The sequence below is a fragment of the Sprattus sprattus genome (assembly GCF_963457725.1).
Source record: "Sprattus sprattus genome assembly, chromosome: 11".
Classification (NCBI taxonomy): Eukaryota; Metazoa; Chordata; class Actinopteri; order Clupeiformes; family Clupeidae; genus Sprattus; species Sprattus sprattus.
The window spans coordinates 24,395,415-24,407,914 of NC_137909.1; the positions used below are offsets into that span (position 1 = coordinate 24,395,415).

Below are 12,500 nucleotides of genomic sequence, written 5' to 3' on the forward strand. Positions count from 1 at the left end.
AAGCCTGTGGTCATTGGCATAGACAGGCGGTCAGTCAAGTGTGCATGTGATTGTGTGTTTGAACGTATGTGGTAGATGACTGCCAAATTAGTGGTTGGTACAGTGTTTTAAGAGATGTGTGTTTTGTGGAATAAGTGTTCGGGTGTGTGTGTGTGGAGTGGCCACTGACCAGAGGTTGCGGTGAGATGATTGTGTGTAAGAGCAGTGCTCTGTCCAGTAGTGTGTGTTTATGTTCTGAGGTTACTGTGATGTGGCCTAACGCATGCATATTTGTGTGCGTGTGTGTGATTGCCATGTTCCCATACTATATATGTGCTCCTGACAGGGTCAAAAAGGTCATAGAGTTCAAAGGTCAAACCATGCACACACATAGACAAACTCTGTCAGGACATCAGGAGAGCTGTTAGTTTATAATGGCAGTGAAATGTATTCATCTGGTTTGTAAAACATAAAAAAGGTGCATTTGCGTTTTTGTGTTGTTGTGGAAATGGCCTTCTGTCATTGATGGGGATTCCACATTCCTGTAGGAAGATGCATTACACAGTACTACATGAGTTCAGATGATCGCTTGGAGAGGAAGGAAGAGAGGGAGGAGAAGTGAGGGAGAGAGAGAGAGAGAGAGAGGAAGGAAGGAGGGAGGAGAAGAGAGAAGTGAAAAACAGGAGAGGGAGGGAGTGAGGGGGGGGGGGGAGAGAGGGAGTAGTGGAATCACTGGGCTCCAACATTGCAAACATTCCTGAGACTTTAATCTGGCGTATTTCTCCTTCAACTCTGTGTGTGTGTGTGTCTGTGTGTGTGTGTGTGTGTGTGTGTGTGTGTGTGTGTTTGTGTGTGTGTTTGTGTGTGCGCACGCACGCACGTGTGTGTGTGTGTGCGTTCACAACATTGACACATATTTAAAAGAGTATATTATGAACTTGTTTCGTCAACTCTATGTGTCTATGTCAGTGCCATGAACCTCTGTCATGGTGTGCTGATAAGGATCCATATGCGCACCTGCTGTGTGTCATGCTGACTGATGCTAACTTGGCCTGATGTTAAGGCACTTAGGCCATGACAAATCATGTCACTATGCCATAGCTATCAGCTTTAGTGTAGACAGTGTGTTTCAGTGTTGCCATGGGAATCTCACTGCCCACTGTGGACATTATTTGGTGATGTGGGTGAGATTAGCTCGGCCTAGATTTTACAGTCAACTTCAGGGTTGGAGGGGGGCGGAGGTTATATTGAAGGTTGCTACGTCTCTGCACAGGCTCGTTAACTGTGTGTGGTCTAAGCTCCAAGTCACCCGATCCTCTACCTGTGTGTGTGTGTGTGTGTGTGTGTGTGTGTGTGTGTGTGTGTGTGTGTGTTTGTGTGTGTGTGTGTGTGTGTGTGTGTGTGTGTGTGTGTGTGTGTGTTTGTGTGTGTGGGTGTATGTGTGTATGTGTGTATTTCTGTCTCTCTCAAGACCTTGCTTTTAGGTTTGGCACTGTGAGGACTTGTTTGTTAGGTATATCAGTTGCTTGAGAAGAGGCTGTCTTACACAAGACCCACGGTTGTTAAGAATGTCATAGTTATCAATGCATGAGATTCAATGATCACAATTCAGCAGGGAAGCCTATTTTGCTCCTCCTTCCTGATGATGAGCTTCCTTGCTTGTTTGTTTGTGTGTGTGTGTGTGTGTGTGTGTGTGTGTGTGTGTGTGTGTGTGTGTGCATGCTATGTGTGTTTGTGGTGTACAAAAGGTGCAGATTTAAGTAGTGTGTTCAGCTGTTCAGCCTGGTTGTGGGGTCTAACCTGCAAGTGTGTATGTGTATGTGTGTGTGTCTGTGTGTGTGTGTGTGTGTGTGTGTGTGCGTGCGCGCGTGCATGTCCTTGCATTTCTGGATAACTGCACATTTGTGGTATACAGGGAGGAAGCTTGAGGTAGCTGTGGTGGAAGTTAGAATATATGGCTTTGGTCAGTTGATGGTCAGTTAATGTGTATGTAAGCACTCCTATATGGGTTTGTGTGTGTGTGTGTGTGTGTGTGTGTGTGTGTGTGTGTGTGTGTGTGTGTGTGTGTGTGTGTGTGTGTGTGTGTGCTACCAGAGTTCCAGTCACTGCCATCTCTACAGGGCAATAATGTCCTGCTGTTTTAAAGGCCAGTAAAATGGCTGAGTGGCAGGTTACTGTATTGTCCTGGGTGATCCCACCACTCTGCAGGGGAAGAGTGGGAAGGGAGGAGGGGAGGAGAGAGAGAGAGAGAGAGAGAGAGAGAGAGAGAGAGAGAGAGAGAGAGAGAGAGAGAGAGAGAAACAGGAGAGGAGTGGAGGAGGGAATGTAAAAATAGAGGAGAGAAAATGGTTTAGATGTCTGGTTTTCTGTCCAAGTTGTTTGTTGACATTTGATACGGCACAAGTAAAGCATTTAGGGCTTTGGGCCCTAATTTGATTGACAGGCAAAGTCTAACTAAAGACTATCTATCATGTGGCGTGTGGGAGCAGTGGGCTGACCCACCCATGTTTGCACTTAGGATCTTGCTCTTGGTATTAAATTAGCAAAATGATTTTGCCAAGTTATTAAATTAGCTTTAGTTCGTACACGGCTTATTGCTCATCGCTTTGCTACTTGTCCATCATTATCTGGCTGTCATCTATCCATCAAATAATTCAGATGCATTCATTTGTATAGATTGTTTTTATCGTTGTGAAAGTTATTCTAACCTCTCTCCTTTTTCTTTCTCTCCCTCTCTCTCTCTCCCTGCAGCAGAACCTGCGAATCTGTTGAAGATTTTAGATTTTCACAGTTTGCCCGAGGGCGTAACGAAAACCACGGGATTCTGCTCACACCGGAAGTCCTCCAAAGGTCCTGATGTGGCCTACAGAGTAACCAAAGATGCCCAGCTCAGCACCCCAACCAAACAGCTCTACCCTGGTAAGTTCACACACTCACTCACATCATATGCACACACTCACAGCACACACACACACACACACACACACACACACACACACACACACACACACACACACACACACACACACACACACACACACACACACACACACACACACACACACACACACACACACACACACACACACACACACACACACACACACACACACACACACACACACACACACACACACACAGAAAAGAACATGTTTATTATTAGTGAATGACCAACATGCATGCATTTTGGCACCCAGACTCCTGCATTCGTTAATTGTCCTGTCTTTCATCTTAATCTTCATCTTTATCTGTGCCAGTCTCTCCCCTTGGCAGTTCCACACAGATTTACAAACACATTCACAACCTCTTCATTGCGGATTCCTATTTTCTATTTATATCACTATACCTCTTTGCTACTCACATCATATGGGGCGACAGTGGTACAGGAGGTACAGGAGGTAGAGAAGTCGTTTAGTAATCAGAAGGTTGCAAGTTCGATTCCCTGTCGAAGCGTCCTTGAGCAAGACACTGAACCCCTAATTGCTCCTGATGTGCATTGAGCCATCAGTGTATATGTAAAATGTGTATACATCCTTGTAAGTTGCTTTGGATAAAAGCGTCTGCTAAATGTAAGTCTTGTTTAATGTAGGTAGTATATGAGATTAATATTGCACTGTTATTCTCACATCTGTCTTGAATTCATACTGGCATTCAACTGCCTCTGGGATCCAGCAACAGAACAATGAGAAAAAAGACACCCATTTGAAACAGCAGCAGGATTTGGAGGAGAGAGGAAGATACAGAGAGATGTAGAGAAAATGAGACAGGGGGGGACCAGAAGAGGGGGGTTCCACTTCTCTGCAGTGCTGACGTGGCCGTTACTCTGAGCCTGGTGCAGCCTGCACCACTCCCTACATCTGTCTCTCCACTTTCTCTCTCTCTCCTCTCTCTTTTCTCCGTTTATTTCTTTCCATATGACTTTCTCTTTAACGACTCCCCTTCTCCCTCAGCTCCTATTTCCACTCTTCTTTCCACTTCTCCGTCTTCTCCTTCTCCACCTCAACCATTCTTTTCACTCACATTCTATGGCTTGGCTTTCTCTTTAATCATCGTGCTCTTCATTTTTCATCCCCCGTTCCCCTTCTTTACCTTTCCAGCCGTGGCTTGTCTCTCCCCCTCTCGCTCCTCTCCCCCTCTCCCCCTCTCCCCCTCTCTTCCCCTCTCTCCCCCTCTCCCCCTCTCCCCAGCTCTCCCTCTCCCCAGCTCTCCCTATCCCCCTCTCGGCAGCAAGTACAATTTCAGATTCTCTGCATTCAGCCAGAGTACTGTAACGGAATGCCTGTGCTGAAAATTCCAAGAATGTTCAAGTTAGAGAGATGGAGAGACTGGGAGAAGGTGGGTGTAAAGAGAGAGAGAGAGAGAGAGAGAGAGAGAGAGAGAGAGAGAGAGAGAGAGAGAATAAAGGGGAGTAATAAATCCCACGTTGAAAGTTAAGCTGACTGTAAGTGCACCTGGTTGACAGTTGAGTGTGAAGGGAATACCTTTAATCACAACATTTCTCTCATCGGCTTTCTCAGCGAGCGTGCGTGTGTGTGTGTGTGAGAGAGAAAGTTTGATTCTGGGTAATTGAACACAGAGTAATCCCCTCAGCCTCATGTCGACTCCTGGATGCATAATCTCTGTAGAAGAGCAGTGCAATCCCACCATTAGCAGCTAAGATATCCTTTGAACTCCATTCAGACTGACTGCCAGTAGCATAGCTTAGCACTGCTCTAACTTCTCTGTCAGTTTAATGTCTCTCCCTGCAACATTGCAGATAGATCTACCTTTAGAACAGACCAGCAGTGCAGTTAGACCAGACTCTAGTGCCAACCAACTTGATTTGCTAGTTGGCCTTAAGCTGAGAAGTATGGTGAGCAATTGAGATCAGATGATTGGTCTTGGCACACTCCCCCCCCCCCCCCAAAGGACTGGAAACACACACACACACACTCCTACCCACACACATACACAAACACAAACACACACACTCCCCCCCGAAGGGCTGGAAACACACACACACACACACACACACACACACACACACACACACACACACACAAACACTCCCCCCCCCCCCCCCAAAGGAGTGGCACAGCTTGAGGTCTTCATTCAAAGCCAGCAGGAACGATCCACTCAAGCTAATTAGCTAATTAGGGTTCCAGTCTGACGAATCAGGTGTTTGTCCAGAGTGGCAACCAACCACCAACCCACCCACCCACCCTGGTCCTCTGAGGGTGAGCATGCCAGTCCTGGCCCAGTGTAGAGGTGGAGCTTAGACCTGTCAGGATTTGCCTCATGAGCCTGGAAATACCCTGGTAGCGGGGCTATGGAACATCTGGCACATGGCACGTTCTAGACGTGACACCCAAAGCACATGTTCTCAGGGCTCATGTTCACTTTCCCGGGAGGTTGATTGACAGTAGGGAGGGGGGCTTCTGGCTTTGAGTGGAATGTATTAGCTGGGTGCTGGTCCTCCTGTGCTGCTGGACCCAGGGCTGGTGTTCCTCTCCTGGACCCAGGGCTGGTGTTCCTCTCCTGGACCCAGGGCTGGTGTTCCTCTCCTGGACCCAGGGCTGGTGTTCCTGTACTGGACCCAGGGCTGGTGTTCCTCTAGTCTACTGGACCCAGGGCTGGTGTTCCTCTACTGGACCCAGGACTGGTGTTCCTCTCCTGGACCCAGGGCTGGTGTTCCTGTACTGGACCCAGGGCTGGTGTTCCTGTACTGGACCCAGGGCTGGTGTTCCTGTACTGGACCCAGGGCTGGTGTTCCTGTACTGGACCCAGGACTGGTGTTCCTGTACTGGACCCAGGACTGTGTTCCTCTCCTGGACGCTTGTCACTCTGCTAATATGTTCCAGAAGGCTGAATGAGGTCATTCCTAACACTCCTATTTTCTCTGCTACTCTGCACAAACTGCAGCCCAAGGCATGGTACTAATTATTACCTACACATACACATACACTACACACACACACACACACACACACACATCCACGCACACACACACAGCACACTCATGCCTTCAAACACACATTAATCATGTCTTAAAAACATACATAAATTGAGAGACTCTGGGACACCGATGTATTCGGAAACTATGTAGACACACACTCACACACTCTCGCACACACACACTGTTCATAAACTCATTCTCTTTGTGTCTTAAAGGCTCTGAATTCTTTGCTATGTGGGAGCTGGGCTCAGTAATCACTTGAAAAGCATACAGAACAAATGATTCATCAGGGTCTCTGAAAAGTTTCTGCCAGACACACACACACACACACACACACACACACACACACACACACACACACACACACACAAATCTCTTTTAGCTACAGCACAGATGAGCACTTAAATCTCTTTTACAGCCTTCTGTGTTTATTTAGGCCAGAAAACGTCTGAATGTTCAGCCCCTAAACACCAGCACTAACTGGTGATTTACAGTAATAGCAAGTCTTGATGGACAGGTATCAGAGCCAATAGCAGGCCAGTGCTGGTGCTCACAGTCATAGGGATTTACTTCAGCTTTTATTGAAAGGATACACACACACACATACACACACACACACACACACACACACACACACACACACACACACACAGAGTGACATGTTCCGTTCAGCTTCCAGGCAAAGTACAGAGGGACAGACATCCGAGCTCTATTTTCTCTCTTATCTTTTCAGCTCTGTCCATTCTGCGCTCTCGTTCTCTCTCTCCACACTCTCTCACTTGCACTCTTCCCCTGGGCTCCCCTGTTTGTAACCCTCTCCCATGGCCAAGCGGCTCTCAGGCTAGCTGGTCCCCACGGTAACAGTCAGAGGTCACAAGGTCACCAAGACTTAGTGGAGACCCACTAGCAGTATCCCATTACCGAAGCAATGTGAATGTGAACCAAACCTTCCTGTTATGTTTAATGACTGCAGCTTTGTATTGTGCTAACAGTACTTAGCTTGCTTACTCATATACCTGACTGCCACTTCTTAACATGCCAAACAAAATGCTCCGATTAACAGAATCAGACAGCATTAACATTACCTCTAGCATTACAAATTGAGCTATTTACCTTTTACAAATGGACGTGTAGCTACACACTAATTCAGTGGCTTGATACCTTTGTTACGCGTATTACATTTGTACAGCGAACACTGACTGCAAGGATAGGTTGACATTGATCGGAAATAAAAACAGGTGAGGGTAGGATGTGAATATACAGAAGTACATTTCTTTGGCATTGTTGACAAAACATCGTAGGCCAGAGTAACACAAAGAGCCAGGTGTTGTCTTCCACATTCTCTAGAGTGTTGTCAGGGTGATTGACAAGCGTCTGAAAGTGTGTGCGGACCTTTCGTACACATTCATCAACACGAGAGTTCAACACACAGATGAGGCAAGAGTGTGAGATAAAAAAAATTAAAAAAATCAAATAATCTATTCTGGGTGGGTTTGTGTTTGCCTTCAAACCGACAGACAGACTGAAAGAAAGGGAACAAAACCCTGAATAAGAGCTCCTCTCTTTACTTTCTTCTTCTACTCTCCTTCTCCTCCCCACTTCTTCATACTCTCCCTCTGTCTTCTCTCACATCAGTCTTTTCATCTTTCAGTTTTTGGTCAACTTTTCCTCTCTCTTCACCTCTGTTCTCCCACGTGTCTGTTTTGTGTCCAAAGATGCTCAGAATTTGTTCAATTTCTGTAACACAAATACAGATGTGTCATCTCCTACTTAAACCTCAAACCCCAAGATTGTTCAGCCTAGACCCTACCCACAACCACCACCTCCCACCCCCCGCCCCCCTCCAACACCCACACACACACACACACACACACACACACACACACACACACACACACACACACACACACACACACACACACACACACACACACACACACACACACACACACACACACACACACACACACCTGAGTTCCATCTGTGGGGCCCTGTCTCCTGTCTGTTGCATAGATTGACTGCAACTATGACCTTCTCACTTTCCTATCTGCCCCCTTCTTTCTCTTACTTTCAGACACACACACAAACATACAAATACACATACAATATCACATACACACAACTGGAACACACACTTCCTGTTTAAGCTGCTCAAGCTTTTTCCAGAGGCTTCCTCTGTGGTCATCTGTCTGACAGATGTGTGGAGATGGCAAGTTCAGACTGGACACACACACACACACACACACACACACACACACACACACACACACTTTCTTTCTGTCTCTGTATCTCTCCCTCTATCCAAACCTCTGCTTTCTTTTCCTTATCCCCTCTGTCTCATTTTCATCATCTCTTTTCTTCCAGTATTCACTTTTCTCCTCTCTCCCCCTCTCTCCTTCTCTCCGCCATCTGCTTCCTCGCTTAGCTGGAGGAAGAGGGAGATTTTGGGAAAGTGTTCTTAAGTGTTGCCAGGGCAACACATGCTCTTCTCATTAGCCGTGGTCCTCAGTGGCAGCCTTGGCGTTGTCCGTCCCCTGGATCACTGTCCTCTCTCTCCCCATCTCTCTAGGGGTCACTCACAGACATACACAAACACACACACACACACACTGACACACTCAACACACACATATATATTGACACAGTCACACATACACAGAGAGAGAGAGGGAGAGAGAGAGAGAAATACACATACACATATGTCAGTCTTGCTGAAATGATGTATTGATGTCTGGTTATGAGGGTTGTCCAGTTGACAAAACACATCACAACAACACAAGGAACAGGAAGTAACTGCAGTACTCTCAGTACCCTATTAAAACATTCTCTCCCACACAAATCTCATTTTATCACCCAAACCAACCCCTCTCTCCCATCCTTTTCCTTTCCCTCTCTTCCTCTCTTTCTCTCCATCTCTCCCTTTTTCTCCATTCCACTTTCTCTGTAAACTCTGAAGTCATCTCTCCCTCTCTCTATCTCCCTTTTTACTTTCTACCTCTTCAATCTCTCTCCATCTCTCCCTCTCTCCCTCCCTCTCTCACCTTATCCAATTCCCTCTCTTCAAATCTCTCTCCCTCTCTCTCTCTATTCCTCTCTCTCTCACCCCTTTCCATTCCCTCTCTCTTTCTCTCCATTGTGTCTCACTAACTGGCTCCTCTCTCTCCCTCCAGCTTCAGCGTTTCCTGAGGACTTCTCCATCCTGGCCACTGTGAGGCCTAAGAAGGGCAGCCAGGCCTTCCTGCTGTCTCTGTACAATGAGCAGGGCATCCAGCAGCTGGGCCTGGAGGTGGGGCGCTCGCCTGTCTTCCTGTACGAGGACCACACGGGCAAGCCCAGTCCCGAGGACTACCCGCTCTTCAGGGGCATCAACCTGTCTGACGGAAAGTGAGTGTCTCTCTCTCTCTCTCTCACACACACACACACACACGAACAAACACATGCATACGCAAGCACACTCTTCAGGGGCATCAACCTATCTGACGGAAAGTGAGTGTCTCTCTCTCTCTCTCTCTCTCACACACACACACACACACACGAACAAACACATGCATACGCAAGCACACTCTTCAGGGGCATCAACCTATCTGACGGAAAGTGAGTATCACTCACACAAACAAACAAACAAACACACACACACACACATATAAATAAAAACATTTGCATGGGCAAAGCAGAATTAAAACATAATTAGGTATTAACTAGTTTGTACAGAATTTAGAATCTCTCTCACACAGAGAAAGAGAGAAAAAGAGAAAGAGAGGGACAGAGAGAGAGAGAGAGAGAGGAAGTGTCATCATAGCTCTATCATTATTCCTTCGTCACACAGTGCTAATATATAACTAAGTACGTTTGAATCATATGCAGGAGTGATGAATGGCTACAGACATACATACACACACACAGCCATAGCTGCAGGTGCTTGATACTCCTGCTTTGATGTGCTTCAGTGGTTACTAATTTACTGTGGCTTGCCTACTGTTACATCTGCTCTGGTGTTCAGTTTACACATCCCAACACTACTACTACTCATCAGTCCTTTCCTGTATGATATTTTACAACATTATGAAGTCTAAGGTGTGTTATGTTGAGTCTGTTATGACCAGGAAGCACCTTTAACCTTTCCTGTTTACTTCCTGCCCTGCCCTGCCCTGCAGGTGGCACCGTGTAGCAATCAGCGTGCACCAGCAGACCATCACCTTCATCCTGGACTGTAAGAAGAAGGTGGTACGCACCCTGTCGCGCTCTGCACACCCCATCATCGACACCAAGGGTATCGTGGTCTTCGGAACACGTATACTGGACGAGGAAGTCTTTGAGGTGAGTCCTCTAAAATGCTGTTGTGTTTGGGGGGTGGGGGGTTAGACAGATTTTGATTTCCTATGACATCATCATGAACGTAAAGGGTTTAAAAGTTTGATGTTGTCTTTGTGTGTGTCTAAGTGTGTATGTTTGTGTTTCTCTTAATGGACAGATTCTTGCTTTTCATATTAATGATTGTTCATATGGTGATCGATGTTGATCAGTGCTGATGTAGGCAGACTACTGAGTGATCTACCTGAGTGCTAACAGAATTTAGCATGCAGTTGGTACAATATGTGTGGTGAAATGGAGGACAGTGCATGTGGTTGGTAAGAGATGTTAGCACCTTGTTGAAAGAGCCTAGCACTGAGGCCAGAATTTAGGCTCATGGTAAGGGAAGAGGTGAAAGCATTGTTAGTTGAAAGTTAATCGTTAACTGCTCAGAATACAGAGCTATGGTTACACTGGAAAAACAAGGCAAGCGCTCTTTTGATGAGATATTCCCTGGTTTAAGACGATTGTCTGGTTAGCCACCCACCATATGCATTTTCCCCCCTTGTCCCCTTAGATAAATACACACTGTGTCCGTCCTTGCGGATATTTGCTTTGATGGCTACTTGTCTGTTGTGCTATGTGCGCACACTGGTAATCCACTGTTGTATTAGAGGATTATGCAGATAACAAGAGCCAGATGCTGAACTGGCCAAGTTGTGTTAGACCACTTGACCCATCACATCCCATTCTGTTGCACCCCCCCCCTCCCCCCATCAGAGCCAAGTGCTTTGAGAGACTAGTTCTTTTACACTCAAATCCTGTCTGCCTGCTACACTGGACCCCCACCAGTTTGCTTTACCACCGCAACAGGTCAAGGCATCTCCACAGCACTCCACTGTGCCCTGACCCACCTGTGCAGTGACAACTCATACATCAGAATGCTGTTCATTGACGTCAGTTCAGCACTTTAACATTGTGATCCCCCTCCATGCTGATCTCCAGGCTTAGACATCTCAGTATCAGCACATTCCTCTTCAACTCGACTCTTGACTCTGTTTACACTAACACACCTGAGTTTCTTAAGTAAGGCCACCTCTCCTCCTCCTCTATGACCCTGCACACCGGCGTGCCACAAGGCTGTGTCCTGAGCCCTCTTCTGTACTCCCTGTTCACCCATGAATGCCCTCATGGCTCCAACACCCTAATCAGGTTTGCAGATCACACACTCAGACTCTCCTGGTCCCCCATCCCAACTCCTCCATCCTGGTCAAACAGGCGCAACAGTCTATGGATCCTTCAGAAAGCTCACCTGTGTTCCAGCATGCTAGTGCCCTTTTGTCCCACTGAGAGCATACTCACAAACTGAAATCAGTGTTGTATGGCAACTGCTCCGCATCGAACCGTAAAGCACTCCAGCGGGTGGTGGAAACAGCCCAACGCAGCACAGGCACCTAGTTCCCAACCATCAAGAACCTTTATCAAAGGTGCTGCCCACCCTAACCATGGACTACCCCCCCCCCCCCCCCCATCTGACAGGCGTTACAGAGGCCTCTGCTCCTGTACCAGTAGGCACAAGAAGAGCTTCTTCCCTGGGGCTATGGCTCTGCTGGTTTGGGTGATAAAATGTAGACACCACCACTCTCATAGCAACATTGCACTCATTCCTGCACAGTTTACAGTACCTTAACGACTATTCCATTTGCACTATTCTGAACCACCTACACTGTACATGTAACCAACTGTACATATGTAGTTTATACTGTACGTACTTAACCAACTGCACATATGCTGTTCATACTGTACATACAATCTTACATTTGCACTCTATTATATATACCTCTGTTTACTTCTACTCTATGTATACATATTTAAAATATTGACATATATAATATTTGTGTGTTGTAACTCTCCACTGCCCATCACTTTACAAATTGTAAGATACATTATAATTTACGCTGTAGCACATTCGATTTCACACTGTAAATAATGCTGCTATTTTTGCACTTCTGTTTTGATGCTAACCCCATTTCATGTAATGTAATGTTATGTTATCTAATCGAATCTAATTCTACTCTAATTAGTGCTTGATGGTTCAACTCGGTGTTAACGTAGCTTCATAGAAGCGGAGAGGGTTACTGCTCGTGTCAGTAAGGTGTGGTCTAAAAATCCTCAAGGGGATTATCTGTGTTATGTTTGATGGTAGCTTGAAAAGGCGTGACTTGAACAGTATGTGTTTGCTTTAAAAGTACATCTCTGTCACTGTGTAGTTGGTATGTGCTGTTGGCTTTGGGGT

At 46.4% G+C, this 12,500-nt stretch overlaps 1 protein-coding gene across 1 annotated transcript in view; it reads left to right on the plus strand.

Annotated features, from left to right (window-relative positions):
* Positions 1-12,500, plus strand: part of col5a1 (procollagen, type V, alpha 1) — an 87,193-nt gene that overhangs the window by 19,709 nt on the left and 54,984 nt on the right. The window contains exons 2-4 of the mRNA XM_080847444.1: positions 2,731-2,898; positions 9,085-9,298; positions 10,069-10,231. Coding sequence (XP_080703570.1) covers positions 2,731-2,898; positions 9,085-9,298; positions 10,069-10,231 — 545 coding nt within the window. The remainder of the gene's footprint in view (positions 1-2,730; positions 2,899-9,084; positions 9,299-10,068; positions 10,232-12,500) is intronic.